General features: G+C 37.5%; 2 protein-coding genes across 2 annotated transcripts; one reads left to right on the top strand and one right to left on the bottom strand.

Annotated features, from left to right (window-relative positions):
- Nucleotides 1-258: 258 nt before the first annotated feature.
- On the bottom strand, nt 259-6,161 carry tmbim4 (transmembrane BAX inhibitor motif containing 4). The gene is made up of 7 exons (XM_044020902.1): nt 5,957-6,161; nt 4,527-4,635; nt 3,474-3,579; nt 3,035-3,068; nt 2,828-2,945; nt 2,695-2,740; nt 259-1,620 (listed from the first exon to the last, which is right to left on the bottom strand). The coding sequence occupies exons 1-7, from the start codon at nt 6,045-6,047 to the stop codon at nt 1,414-1,416; spliced, it is 711 nt and encodes a 236-aa protein (XP_043876837.1). The 5' UTR covers nt 6,048-6,161; the 3' UTR covers nt 259-1,413.
- A 6,183-nt stretch (nt 6,162-12,344) lies between these two features.
- On the top strand, nt 12,345-15,574 carry LOC122767166 (beta-2-microglobulin-like). The gene is made up of 3 exons (XM_044022555.1): nt 12,345-12,487; nt 13,703-13,975; nt 15,019-15,574. The coding sequence occupies exons 1-3, from the start codon at nt 12,424-12,426 to the stop codon at nt 15,030-15,032; spliced, it is 351 nt and encodes a 116-aa protein (XP_043878490.1). The 5' UTR covers nt 12,345-12,423; the 3' UTR covers nt 15,033-15,574.
- Nucleotides 15,575-16,118: the final 544 nt, after the last annotated feature.

Below are 16,118 nucleotides of genomic sequence, written 5' to 3'. Positions count from 1 at the left end.
CGCTATTATTGACCTCTTTTTTTGGGTGTATTATTTAAGTGTGTGTATTGTTTGTCTTTTTAACCACTTCGTAAAGCCAAAGGCAAATGACCTTTTGTGGACACTGAAGATTACTATTATAAAAGTCCCTGCTGTGTTCATCACAAAACTCCAGACGGTCTGTAGATCCTCCACTTTTCATCATGTTGCCAAAATGAAAAATGTTGTCCTTTTCATTTTATTTAATGGTGCATTAATAACTCTGAAAAAGCCTACAGATTCAACTCATTCACCTTTAATTATATTACACATATAGTTTGTTTATAGGTTATAGTTTTCAAAATAATTCCAGTTACATTAACACCATAAAATTACAGTATGTACACTCACAGGTCTTAATAAATCCAGACATGCACTTTGTTAAACGTCAACCAGTGTACTAGGTCTCATCTTCTTGCTATCGTACAACATTAACACGTGTGATACATGAGAGGGAATGTTAACTTCTTATTTTTGACACCACCATAATCATTCAACAATACAGTTTAAGAACAAATTAGTAGTTAGATGTGAAACCCATAAAGAGAAAGACTTTCTTGCACTAAAACAAAAAGCTGAGCAGCTGTTAGGCCAGTTAGGGGGTGTCCACAATCTTTATAAACAGGTAGCATACATTCAAAGCCTCATTAATACTACAGGATTTTAAGTCACATAATAGAGATGTCGAATGGCGGTCATCTCCAACTGTCATGTGATCTGCAGGTTCCAAGTGTGAAATATTAAAATATGCAACTTGTGGACAACCCAGCCAATCACAAACCAGGACGCTGTGATGGCAACTGAAACCCGAACATGATGAACAGCAGTTCATCAGAGAAAAGTGGGAGACGGAAAACAAAAACAAGTACAGCATCAACAAAACATGAAAAAGATCACAGTTAGCACTGCTACAATTAAACTTCAGGGTTTAACCTATAGAAATAAAGCCAAGCTTAATGAAGCCTCGTTTTATCACTCATCATTCCCCCTGTCATTTCCCTTTTGGTCAAATTTTCAAAGCCTAATAAAAAATGTTCACTAATCCACAACATACAAATAAACACATGTACCTGCACACACACATTTACAGCATCGTGTGAACTTTACTTTAAACACTTCATCAATATAAATATCCTTAATTTGTTACAAAAGCACAATCAGCTATCAGAAATAATTGGGGGAAATTAACCATAGTATGGAACAAATGAGACAACATGGCATGAGGACAGACGATGAGAAGAGAGAAAGAATATGATGGACTGGGTCATGAAAGAGCTTTGTAACTCCAGAGGTGGCAGTAGTGCAACACCATGGATGCAATACGCTGTTAAATCCCACAGAAGAAGAAGAATATGATGATGACATGGCCTTCCAGAGAGTCTGAAGCAGCCGTCCTCAGTGCTTCTTCAGAGAGTCAAGGATACGCAGGATGTGCAGGAAGAGGTTGACAATGTCCAGGTAGAGGTTGATGGAGGCCAGGATGTGCTCCTCGGGGGACAGCTGCTTCATCAGCAGGTGCGTGTCATAGATGATGAAGCCACAGAAGACCAGAGCTCCGGCGGCAGACATGACCAGCTCTGTGGCGTCACTGTTGAAGAAGAACTGCAAAGACAACAGAGCAGTCTTGAAGTCTATGCCTGCAACTAGGAACCTCTCACTGTAGGCTAATTTGCATTTGCCTAAACTGATAGTTGAACTGGTAAATTAAATATCTGGTAAACCATTAATTACAAAACATGTAAACAAACATCTTTTCACGTTTCATTTTTAAATAGGTTTAACAATAGCAGGAGTAGGGGTGGGAATCACAGGGTAACTCACGATACATAGTCCACAATACCAATAATATCACGAAAAAACGATTCTGTGATAATCAATATATTGCAAGAAAATCATATAGGGATGCATCACAATATTTGTCTAACTGAAAAAAACAAAATGTCACAATTTTCAGATCAGCAAAAAAAGTCTGTCACAATCTTTTCTCTGAAGTGGGTGCCTACTTAACGTGGGTGGAGTCATCATTGCACGGCTGAGTGAAACTGTGGTGACTTTGTTTTATATGCGACACACACACACACACACACACAAACACAGTGACTAGTGACTTTACACCAGACTTCTGTAGTTGTTGGAGATTAACCCACGTTTTTAGGATTGTTAAGTAGTTTTAAGTGATCTACAGTTCGGCGCTGTCCAATCATCGCATAGTACCTACTACTAGCACACTTGGAACCTCGCCGGAGCAGGTACTACATATAGTACCTGGTACCAGGTACTATACTAGTGGAAACTCTACTTAAATCGAGTAGAGCTGGTGGAAATGTGCCATATGTATTCCCTCATTCATTCGAGCAGCGGCACCGCAAGGAGACATGAAGTAACAATGCCCAGTGAGTGAAACAGGCAGGGACTGTTTACTTGTGCCTTAATTTATTCATTAAAATGTCAGAAATTTGTGCTGGCATATCGATTATCAAGAAAAGATGACGATATATCACTAAATCGAGCTATATAATCACAATGCCTCTGACGCTGTTAACCTTGAAAAGTTTGACAAAAATATACCAAACTGAACCAAACTGTTCCCCACGGTGGAAATGGAGCTTTAGGATGAAAGGCTGGTCCCAGTTCCTGTATGAAATGGCCACATTCAAGTGAGGAAGTTCAACTCACCCTCATGAAGCTTGCGATGATGAGGATCCAGAGGCAGGCGAATAGACTGAAAAGTCAAAACACACCAGAGGGATAAAGCAGCATTGATTACAACTCTCAAAAACACTGTAGCAAAAAATTGTGGCACACCTACCCTACTCCCAATCGGCTAAAGTCTCTTTTGGACTGGAAGGTGAAGGCCGTCAGTCCAGCAAAGACAGCACAGGTCAGGAACAAGGCTTGCAGTACAGTGGAGTAGTCATAGAAGGTCACTGTGGAGAAGGAAAACACTGCAGTCAGGACAGTCTGTCAACAGACTCGGAGCAACAGAAACTGACAGACTCTCTGATGAGTGACTCACCAGCAGTGGCCACAGAAACCGCCTCCAACAGAGTCTGCAAAAACACACACATTTAGAAGTTATTAGTACATTAATAATTATTATTAGTACAGCTGGAAAATCCAATTCGGTCCCGCACAGCAAACAGTTAGCTCTAGTGAAGCTAACTGCGCTCACATAACCCTCTGGTGGACAACTTGGTAATTAATTTAAAATATCTGAGGCATATCTAGAGTTGCACTGTGCGGTCATACTCAACAGACCACACAGTGGTCTATTTTTGTTGAAGAAACACCCTCAGTATTTGATGTGGACGCATGTTACCACATGTAAATGCATGTGCTATACAATTGCTATCTGATCACAGAAAACACATTCTAATGCCAGGTATAAAGACAGCCCAGATGTTATCAAATATTCCACATTGGACCTTTATCATACAAATACAAAAATGGCTTACAAATACAAGCAGCAGGTAGAGGTTGACTGGATGTTGGTGTCTATACACAGCCAAGGCCACAAGAAGAATCAGTGAACCCACTGCTGGGACCAAAACCACCACGGGACTGAGGAGGGAAGCAGAGTCAAAATCAGACTGACAGCACTGCTACTGTAATATAAACATCATGTATGTACAAATCTGACAAATACAAAAGGGTCATTATGAGTTAAAAAAAAAAAAAGAGAGAGAAAAAAAAGAAGGTCATAGTCAGACAAAAACAACGCCTTTAATTTCCCTGCAGGGCCATGTAGACCTAAAAACAAACTGATTTATCATGTATTTCAGCATCATAGTTACATAAACATACACTACCCTGCCAAAACAAAAGTCATGTACTCAAATATTTGGCTTAGTGTCTACCATACAAGCATGTGGGGGGCAGTGTAATGAATGTTTTGAGGCTGTTTCCGTCAGACAGGTTAAGGCTCAGCAATGTTACGTGGCCAAAACATGAGCTCAGCTAATGATTTAAATATACTGAAAGACCAGGTATACCAAGATGACACTGCCAATATTCATGGAGTTCAAACAGTGAAAGAGTTGTTCATCGTGCATGAGACATAATTTCTACAGAGCCCAGACCTTAACCCCAGCGCTCAAACTCCCGTTGCACGTCACAACAAATTTGTGTCATAATCAAAGCTGAAAGAGGCCAAAAAACTTTGAGTGGGACTTTAAAGTGTTTTACTTTAAAGGCAAACATTATCATTTCAATCAGACTATTATGGGGTGTTAAGGGCATATTTTAATTGAAGTCAGCATTATTTGATTTTACTAGGTGTAGTAGTGATTTTATTTTACCCTTTTAACAAGTACAGATTTGCAACTGAGTTTTGCTGTGTAATGTGTATTTGTTATTAGCTCGTTGTTATTATAGTGACCTTTTTTGTGCATATCAGCTGCTCTTGTGGAAACAGAATGAAAGACTCATAACAATTCAGATTTGACTGAAAACAGGACCATTAAACACTACACATGAAATCACTTCTTGGTTGCACACAGCATTCTTACCTGGCGTGGACAAACTCCCTGATGGTTTGAGAGAACATGAAGAGAGCAGAGGTAGCTGTAGTCAGAATGATCTGCAGGCTGAGGAGGCTGTACACCTTTCTCAGGAAGTCTGATCAGTGAAGACAGATGTGGAGACACAGAATTTCAGCATCAGAACCTTCAGCTTAATGTGGGTACTTTTTATGAAGTGTTTACGACTATTCCTTATTACATAACAGCCATTGTCTGAGCATTTACCTACAGCTGACTGCACTTTATGAGCCTCCTATACCTGGAAAAACATGTAAACATGGCTGCCAATGGAGACACCAAGAACATTTTATCCACTTGCCAAAAGGCTTACCCAAAGATATCTACACCAGCCTCGATTAACGCCATCTTTCTCAAATCTTTATGTCCCCATTTTACAACAACAGACCAGTGTTGCTTTGTGATACACTCAAAGTCCACATAGAAAGTCCACATTTTTAGCTGAAATGACACTTGAGTTGCTGATCTACTGCTGCCTGGTTTGAAAAGTTTATAATATAAAATAAAATCCAAACAAAAGACACCAAAGTCAATAATAAGACACTGCAGTAGATCAACAAATCCTGTCAGCTGCAATGTACAATCACTAGTTTTTGGTTCTATTGAGTTTGGTATGGGAAATGAGTGCTTTGCAACGCAACAGAAACGTAAATGAGGAAGAATTTTTGGATGCTAACAGTGTTCACAATCAAAATATTTATTAAGAAACCCAACAAAAATGCAACATTGATTATATTTTAACTATTGAATGTTTTCTGACATACATAGATAGATGGATAAGATAGATGAATAGATGGATAGATTCTTTATTGATCCCGAAAGAAATTCAAGCATCCAGTAGCAGATGATGACATTAATGACCTTAAAATAGATTATGTGAACACTGACTTTTTTGTGATTCAGAAATATTTAGATTGAGGCGTATACATATTTACAGGAGTTGCTACAATTGAATACTGCATTAATCTTCCTGTATACATGTTGCAGACCATAGTTTCTTACGAGTATGTCAGCATTATATTGTGGCACCGTAGCCTGATTATGATGTAATTAAGTCTATGTTCAGGTTTATCGGGTTACGGCTGAAATGTTGCTGTCCGTGTAAACAAAATCAGTGACTGTGGTGACAGTTCACAGTTCACTTTCACCACTGTTTAACCCGTATTACGACCGAGCTAATACTGGGCTAGCTATATGAGTAACAGTGCTAACGCTGGTATACGACACAAAAAGTAAAATGACATTAACAATACATATATAAAAATAACAGTGCGGTATATAAAAAAATCATAATAGCCTAACAGTACGTTTTACTACGCAGGTTAGCCATAGCTAGGTTAGCTGACGCGACGTAAGCTTAGGTGCCGTCAACGCTACTAGCCAAACATAACTTTACTCACCCATTCGTATCTGAACACTGGCTGTAGCAACATTAGTGCCATAGTTAAAGTCGTCTTCAATTGACGACCTGGGATATTTGTCCGTACTCATTGTGCTTATTTAATGTTTCCTCAGCTTCAGGAAGAACAGGGTAAGAAAAGTGGTCACGAGAATACGACAACACTGGTGTTTATTTAAAAGGCTATGCCGATGGCTATGCCATGGATACGAGAGTGCTTTAACGCCACCTACTGGACTGGAGTGTGGATAGAAGATTCTTCTTTTTGGAGGTTTATAGCGGTTGGCATACAACGAGTGTGGATCCAAATGTTAGAAATTCTACTACTGCAAAAATAACTATATATATATACATACATATATACACATACAAAAAGAGTAAAAAAAACGTATAACTCACATACCAACCTCACCAATATCATCTCAATCAACGTTGTGGTTTTTTGTCACTCAGGTTCTTTTGTAATATGTCTTTTAAATTAAACTTTATTTTAATGTATCATAACTTTTGAATAATTCCTTTTTTATGACATTGAGTTAGAACATGTTGAACTGTTTTCCCAGGTCTGCCTGTATTATGTTTATTGATTATGAATAGTATACTGTTTAATCCTGTATGACCACACACCAGTGTTGCCAACTTGCACCTCAGCTGCAACTGAAAAGTGACCCAACGAAAATATTACCACAAAACAAAGGTCAAAACAATTTGCAGCAGACCAAGTATTAATTGCAACTAAAAATGGTTAAGTGGCCACACACAAAAAGATCAAATTTACTTTGAAAGGTGCAATAACTGAGGGGGGGAAAACAGTAGAGACTCAGAATTAATCAAAGCCTAGCTAGTCTTTAATGGCTTACCAAGCTGGAGGCTACTTTAAATGCTGAACTCAGTCAAATCCTGAAGTGTGCCCCCACTCTGGATTACCACCAAAAATAAGAAAGGCGAAATAAGTGGCAGGGTTGTGACACAGGGTGCTCAAAATATATGGACATGCACATTTAGATCTCTCACCAGGATCATTCAGATCAGATCCTAGACTCCTAGACAGTCATGAAAAGAGCTGAATTTTTGTGAATTATTTGAAGTATGTGGAACATGGCATTTATTGTGTGCCTTCACTTTTTCCCCTGTGGAGTTTGTGTTCATGTGTTTAAAGATCTAATATTCCTCACCATCGGCAGAAACAAACTCAGGTACAGTGTCTGAAACATCATGTTTAGGCCAGCAGATGGCAGTATATGACTATGGTTGTTGCAGCTACTGCTGCTGAGCAGAGCTTGATATATTAAATTGTGTCATAATAGTGCACTGACAGGAACTGACAGGGCCAACCAAAGTCTAAGCTGAATTATGGGCCCCCACCATCAATTTGACTACTATTGATATAAATGCATTCACTATCCATCCATTTTCTACCACTCACCAAGAGGGGGTTGGAACGCAGGTCTTCTTGCTGCAGAGGCAAGAGTGCTAACCACTACAACAACTGTGTGGCCGTGCATTCATTATAGTTTACACCAAACCAGTGTCACTTTTGTTTCTTAACCTTAGAGGGCAGTATCACAAAATTATTGGTAAGGTGCAATTCATGTCATAAACATGATTGAAGTCATTTTGAACTTTGACTTCTAAATCCTGTGTCAGCAGGGGAAATCCAAAATAACTGAACAAAAACAACATAGAACACACAGAGAACGTTGGAAAGAACAGTTGTTTTTTTATGGTTGGAGCAGCTTTTGCACTGCGGTACATTTTTAGACAAAGAAATCTAGGTGATTGGCATTCCAAGCAATACTCTTCCTCTCAACTTAAAACAAAAACAAATACTTGCATTTACATCTCTCACTTCATGTTTTTTGTCAAGCTTGAGAAAATTACATACTGTTGGGTTTTTCCTTACCATTTAACACGTTGGTTCTCAAACTTTACACCAAATACCACCTGAGAAAATATTGAGCTCTCAAAGTAACACCATTATCACCAACCACCATAAAATACAGTGGTGTAAATAGGCCGGGCAAAGACAACTGAAGCCAGACTTCACACCCTGATAAGTCAGATTTTAGTCAGACTAAGACAATCATTTGACTTATAAATGTAACTTAATGTAATGTAAACACATTAGTCCGTCTAAAATCGAGATTTAGTCGGACTAACATACCTGGATAATACTATTTATAGTCCAATTACTCCTACATGTATACGCTTAAAGGCGACATAGACCGGAAGCTCCAATTAACGCTGCGTTTGTGTTTGTATCTGCGTCATTACCTCGTTTATGAAACCTTAAAGTTTTAGAACAAATAGTTCAGCCACTGCTCAGAAAATAGGATTTTATAGTTTTCCTGGGCTCTGCGAAGTGGAAAGGCACTTTCGTTTGCTGATGATGTCATTAGGAAACCTCACCACTCCTCTCACCACCGTAGCTCCTCCTGGTGCGGGCACTAGTCCGAGCACATCCGGTTGCGTACATTCAACCGCAGAAGAAGAAGAACTACTCTCGTTGTAGCTGCACGGAGAAAACTGATTACCATTCTGAGGTCGTCCTGCAGCAATCTTTGTTGTGTCTGGGTCAGACTCCGGGTCAAAGGCGTAAGGGATTACGGCGCGGGGTCGTGACACAGTCATTTAACAATGGTTTGATAATGACTAGCAGAGCATCCACCGTGCCAGAGGGGGAGTTGCATATCTGAGAGCTGGCTTACCAATTACGTCACTTCCATGTACCTGGCCAATCACAGGACAGTGGGAAAGCTTTCGTTGGCTGGCCAATCACAACACAGTCCGCGTTCTGGGGGTGTGGTTTTGGTCTGAAACAGCACGGCTGATGAGAACGTCAGTGAGGAGATATTTCGATTGGCTCATTTGACCTCCATAACTATCATACTGTATATGTGCAATACGAGCATTCGATGTCACCTTTAATCGGACTGGAGTTGGACTTGGTGTTCATCCTCCCTGGTTTTTGACCTGGAAGTAGAAGGAGATGATGGTGATCTCCCCGATACGGCGGTGCCTTACTTCACACAGCACAGCAACCACAAGAGCTTGCCATTCTCTGTTTTTCTGTAACTTAACACACTAACTTAGAGAGAGATACAGCATCACCTAAGGAGTCAGACGTACACTAAATAAATCGATCTCCCCCTCCGCATGTATACTCAGACTCTTAGTCTTAGTTGGACTACAGGCATAGCTCAATTAAACTGTACATGTAAGCATACTGACTGGCATAGCAAAATTAGATTAAGATGGAGCGAGAGATAAGGTGACTCTAATTATTATTATTTAATTAATTTTTTTTTTTGGTATTTGCACTCCAGTCAAAATTCCTCAGCTCCACTCCGATTGCATACTGGTATATACAGTAGAACAGTATTTATATATTATTTTAGTACCACCAGAGGAAGCTTGTGTACCACTGGTGGTACATGTACCACAGTTTGAGAACCATGAATTTTAACAGCTTTCTAGAGATTTGTGATGGTGTGTTGGAGAGGGAGGAGTCAGTATTATAATACAGTGTTAACTGTGTTCTAAATCTATGCAGCCATTTCCTATTACTTTATTAGTTGTCATTTTAATATATTATTGTAAAACGTTGTTGCAAGTCACAAAACACAATTGCTGTGATGTACTGTAAATACTATTTACAATACACACATACTTTCTCCAAATACAGTCCATATATTTCACCCTTTTATTCATATTATTTCACATCAGATAGATGGAATTCTGTGCATAATATTCAGCCTTGGCTCACATTGTGTTATGATAGTGACAGTGTTTTTTTTTTAATTGAATGTAAAATGAAATACATGAAAAATTAACCAGAAGGTGTGTTGTTGTTTAAGTCTGTGATATGATACTCACAGTCTGCTAAAACAACCCATTAGTCATTAGGTGATGTAAGAGTCACATGTGAAAGAGAAACATTATAAGAGGTTTGTCAGGTTTTTTCAACGTTGCTGGAATTCCCCTCAGCAATAGATTTACTTTCGATGTACAATAAAAAAAATATTCTCTGCTGTGAAAGCAGCGCCCTCTGCTGGCTTTACTGGGACACACACACACACACACACACACACAGAGCCACAGATTAGCTGGAGCTTTACTATTATTGATATAAATGTAACACTCTGAATAAATGTTATATGCACCAAACCTGTCACTCTTTTTTTAGCCTTAGATGGCAGTAAAATCACAAAAGTGGCCTCGTATGAATTTTCACTTTCGTTTTCAAACAAGTAAACAGTTCAATTACTTTTGTTTTTACTTAAGCCTTAACTTAAAACACCAAAATAAAACCAAATAACATAAATAAATAAATTAATAACTTCTGATTACTATTTAGAAGCCACTTTGAGTGGTCATCAAGACCAGCGTTACTACCAAATAAAATCAGAAGAGTTGGTAATGGTCTGTATTTATATAGCACTTTGATGAGCTGGTTTACGCTACAGTTTTAACATTCACCCATTCACACATCTTTCATACATTCATACAGTGTCTCGCTCAAGACTAGCAGAGCCAGTTGAAAGACAACTTGCCCTACCACTGAGCTAGCATGGGTCAATCCTTACTCCTCACCTTTTTACATTAAATGTCATTTAGCAGACGCTTTCATCTGAAGCGACTTACAAGGGAATTGAGTACAACCTGCCAAGGGTGGAGTTGAACTTCTTACTATGTCCCTGCACACAGGGTACCGGTAGGGTAAATCATGTCATATACTTTTAAGACTTTAACTTCAGTAATATCATAAAAAGTGACTTCAACTTCTACCAAAGTCATTTTCTGGTAAAATACTGGTACTTTTACTCAAGTATCCCTTTTAGGTACTTTATACAAGACTGGGCAAATCTATGAGGTTTAAGTGACAGTCAAAATAAATGCAGATACATGTAAAAACCCTTTATTATCGAAGAATGTTTACCTTTGATTTGCTACTATATTTCCACGACACTGAAGTAGCTCTTTATACAGCAACTGTAAACGTACTGTTAAACATTTAGCATGAGTGTATGGTCAGTAAAAGAAAAAAATAAGTAAGTAAATACAAGACTGTAACAGTTTAATAATTATGTCGGTGCCCTTTTGAGCTTTGCCTCCTAAACTGTTGAGTGTCTGGATGCACTGAATACATACTTTCACTAATTAAACCATCCCAATTTCTAAATATGAAAATATATTATTATTGTCTATTTATATACTATGGATGCACCTTATACATACAAACACGTTCATATTTTCACTTACTGTCACACTATTATTGATCTTTTATATTTGATAGAAAGGCCCAAAAATACTTTAAGGAATTATGAAAAAGAAAAAAAAAACCATAACGTGTTTCTTCAGAAAGACAAAGAAGTGATTTCTGCCACTGCTCGGATGTTTGCACACTTGTTTTTGTGATTAGTTTCACTTTTATTTTCCCATATTATTTGGGAGTTGACAGATTACTTTAAGCTGTCGAACTTTATCAAAGTGTATGAAAAATAGATATTGCTTCAATGTCATGCATGGGTGTGTGTTTGAAGGGTGAAATGAGGTGACAGTGAAGGCCTCAGCCCAGTGTTGTCATTTCCATGTCCTGAAATCATTTAGTAAGCACAGCATAATGGACAGTGACGGCTCACAAGACGATAATAAATTCACAAATCAAATCAATAACACAGTTATTATGAAATTCTGAACTAATACAGGCATGCCAATAGGAAAGTGTTTACTTTAACACAATCCTTTTTTGGATTAATTGTTTTAGTGTGACTTTAACTTACTGTGAAATACTAATACTTGGTTTGACACAAATCTTTAGTTAAAAAACTCTGTTTTTGAACAGTCATAGTATTGATAGTACAAATATAAGAAATGACCTTATGACGACCTTGTGCCACAAATGATTCAGTTCCAGAGCCTTTTCCATTCACTTTTATGTAGATTTACTTTTAATTATTTTGCTATAAGAGAATGAAAGTTAGATATTTTTTCTTAAAACTTAATTATTCTTCGAGTGAAAACACTAACTTGCTTTTTTAGGTCTAAAAAAAAGGAACATTTTCTTCTGAAATGAGGCTGATTTTATATTCTTGAAAAACTATTTTTGCAGTGTTAAAAACAGAGAGCAGGGAGACAGAGAGGTCAGCAGGATTAAACGTAGCCTTTCTTTCGTGGGTTCACTCTGTATGGAAGCATACTTTTTTGTTTGAAAGGGTCACTCTCATGTTTTGAAATGGATTCAGGAAATGTCCACAAATCCTCCCTGTGCGGATCATGAACCAAACCTGTATGGTCAAATCCTACCTAGTAACAGTGTGATTGGATAAATGATTGGCTGCATTTATGTTTGGGGGCGGTCTCTAAACAGTTTGATATTACTGCTCGACTCTGGTTACTTTCGCTACAGTCCGGTCGTGAGATTACAGAGAGCACACGCACCTTTGAAGAACATCATTTGAACCAAACATGAAGCTACTTCTGTGTTTTGCAGCGCTGGCTGCTGTTTACTGCTCAGTGGAGTCCAAATTCAGTAAGTAATCGTTTCGGTCTTTATCTGTAACGTTTGGAATTTTACTACAGAAAAAGAAGCCTACTGTACAGTCTGACGCCTTCATAATTGCTACAGGCAAACTAAATGGCAGGTAAATGGAGATGTGTGTTTTGTCTATTGCCAAAATACAGAGCAAAAGGCAGAACATAATAATCTTAATATGATATAATAATAATAATAATGATAATAATAATAATAATAATTAATGATAAAATAATGTATACATGGGTGAAACGCTGCTCACACCAAGAAAGAAACAGATGTCGTTGTGAAAATTGGTATAAGCGTGAATGTGATAGATGAACAAGATAAAACAGGGTGTTTTATGTTAATTCCCTTCAGCATTTATTTAGTTTCGATTTCCAGTCAAACTCCTCAATTCTCTGCTGTGACAGCAGCACCCTCTACTGACTGGACACACAAATGCATTTTACACAGAACCACAGAAAATGGTTCAAATGACTTCAGTTGGTAAGACATAAATGAACTATGTTCATTCAAACTACAGTTATATGAAGATAATTTGCATACTTTTATTCATATTTTTTTCAGTGAGTGGCATAAAAATATGAAAACTGTGTGGCTGTGTGTTGTTGTGTAAATACAAATATAAGATGGCCGTCAACTTGCCTTTGGGAATAAAGAAGTTACTTCTACATTTTCCCGCCCAGTGGATCTCGTGGACACCGTTGTTCTCAAAGATATTCCAGTGTTTTTGTGTGAAGGAGAGGACGTCATCTTGTCAGTGCCAAAGTCAGGTTGAGACGAGTTTTCATTCCAGACAAATAAAAATTATCGTCAAGTTCTGTGACGTAAGAAGAAAAAGTGAAACAACGAAAAAAGCATCCAGAACAAGCAATTCTATTTAATGTAGAAACCGATCACATTGAACGATCTCTTACAGGTTATTTATTTATATTTAATTCATTTTTACTTTATAATTCTATTATTTCAATTGTTTACACTAAAACAAACCATGTAAAATCCTTAACACATTTATATTAATTTATTTAAGAAAGAAGAGGAAAAAAGGAACCTCTAATTAACAATAACAAGGATTAATACCATTCCTCCAAAAAAGAAAGAAAAACATGGCAGTGACATATTGTAAGGCATTCGATGTTGGTGAGACTGTGTCTGGTTCTCAGCAGTCTAGCTTTATATCCCTTTATATTCCTCTTTTGCTGCCTTCAGATCCTCCCAAAGTCCAGGTGTACAGCGAAAAACCAGGAAAGTACGGGGATGACAACATGCTCATCTGCCACGTGAGCGACTTCCACCCCCCTGACATCAGCATCCAGCTTCTGAAGAACGGACAAGTGATCCCCAATGCCGAGCAGACCGACCTGGCCTTCAACGGGAACTGGCACTTCCATCTGACACAGAACGTGGCCTTCAAACCACAGGAGGGAGAGATGTACCTCTGTCGCATCACTCACAACTCCAAAATGACCGATTTTGCCTGGGGTGAGTGTGTGGAACACGTAAATGACGCTCCGTATACACCTGTCATCCAAGTAGTGGGTAGCTAAGTAAATACTTCACAAAATGACACATTCCAATTAGACACACGATACATCAAAATGTGCGTATTGATTGTACAGCTTTGGACAGTTGCTGTATTACAACAAAAGAGGACTGTGTTGCAGTAATAATTAATATTTTTTTTATTATTGCCCAGCCCTAGACATACTGCTGAGAAAGGCAGTAAATAGTGAGAAAGAAGGATGAAAATGAAAGAAATACACGTGTACAACATACAACTAATGGAAAAAGCAAGAATTTGAAGGAGGCGGTAATACTAAAATTATGGATGTCAACTGCCATAAAACACCAAAGCAGAAGAGGAAGATTGAGTCGTCAACAGTTATCATCTCAATGTCCCAATTCTTTATAGATATGTAGATATACATAGATATATGTAAAGAATTACAATGAAAATGTAGGAAAATATGGGCATGTATATAAAAACAGAATAATCTTTTAACATGGGTAATTATAAATTAGTACAACAAATCTAAATGGGACATTAGAGGTCTCAGCAGAGGCAGATCCTGGGGGTGGAGTAAGTCTGTGTGTGTGATGTGACAGTGGTGGGATAGAAACTGTTCCTGAGTGCAATGTAAGCGAGTTTCAAGTTAGTTTGTCATGTGCATTAAAAGTACAATTTAGATCAAGTGCACAATTATTCATTTTGCCCAGGCACTTTCTCACACCATAACATGGATAAATAAATATGCATCCTAGAAGCACAAGCTGCAAATAAAATGCAGCTAAAATGTTGTAAGGCTTATTATTTCCTTTTTATGGGAGCAGATTTTTTTGTTATGGCCAGGACAAATGAATTAATGTCACAGTTGTTTAAAATGTATAAAAGGACTATATTGGACAGATATCAATATTTGTGGATAATCAAGGTTGTGATATCAGTATCGGTGTGGATCAGGTTAAGATGATATTATGAGATGGATATGACTCTCTCTCTTCCCCCCCCCCTTTTTTTATTTCAGAGTCAAACATGTAAGGATGAGCAAAGTTCCAGCCTGGCAAATTCATTTCTTCATCCATTTGGTTTCAGTGAAGCTGCGCCACCACTCGGCCAGATGATTTTTCCAATGGAATCGCCATTGTCATGTCATTTTTTTTCTTCTCTTTCTGAAAGGGATGTCAGGGGGTTTGACTCAAATTCACTATTCAAATCTTCAATCTACAGGATTACAAAATATCAAGATTCTTCTGGCTTCACCTTATCCACAAATCAAATTATCAATATCACAGTAGGGGGAATGTAAATTTTCAACTGCTTGGTCATTTATGAGAGAAAGTAGGAACTGTCAGTCCTTTGTAATTCATCACTGTTTTATGTTTTCCAGCTTTTGATGTTTTAAATTTGTTTTATATTTGGTTAAAATAATAAAATGTGCTTGTTTATTTAGACTCTTGACAGTTTGACACTATTTCACAGATTAAAATTGGGTTAACTGGTCTTGTTAATGACAAGTTATTTTCTGGACCCGATAATATGAGTGTGTTCTCTCACTTTTGAATAAACAACTCTTGTGAAAATGTGTCTTTGCTCTATCATTATAGAAATATTTATCTATTTAGTAGAAAATGGCAACAATTAAAGTAATATGTAGACATGTCAATAACTGGCTTCTGGGCTCTGACAGATGAACATTTGAGACGAGTTTGAGTTGTTTTTTTAACATTATATTTAAAAATTGGTGTGAAAGCTAATATTTCCGTGTATAATCTGCTCGTTTCAGCCTTATTTTAAATTAATGTTTTTATTTATGTTTTTTTTCCCCTGATATTACAGTCTTCTTACATATTTACAATTTTTACGTAACAGGAAGTGAGGGCAAGAGATGTGAGAAAAACTCAAGTGGACAGTTTAATTTTCATTTAAAAAGGTATCTCAATATGTATGAATTACATAAAAATAACAAAAGGTCTCTTACGAGGACATTGATTTGTGAATATAAAATTTACCTGAAATGATTAGCTTAATCAAGTCAAAACTGAGAGTTACGATAGCATGTTAAGTGAAACCAAACAATACAGAGATATTATCATTATCTTTAAAACATTGAAAAACACAGCAATG

Source organism: Solea senegalensis, linkage group LG3 (genome assembly GCF_019176455.1).
Source record: "Solea senegalensis isolate Sse05_10M linkage group LG3, IFAPA_SoseM_1, whole genome shotgun sequence".
NCBI classification, from domain to species: Eukaryota; Metazoa; Chordata; class Actinopteri; order Pleuronectiformes; family Soleidae; genus Solea; species Solea senegalensis.
This window is presented reverse-complemented; position numbering and strand designations above follow the sequence as displayed.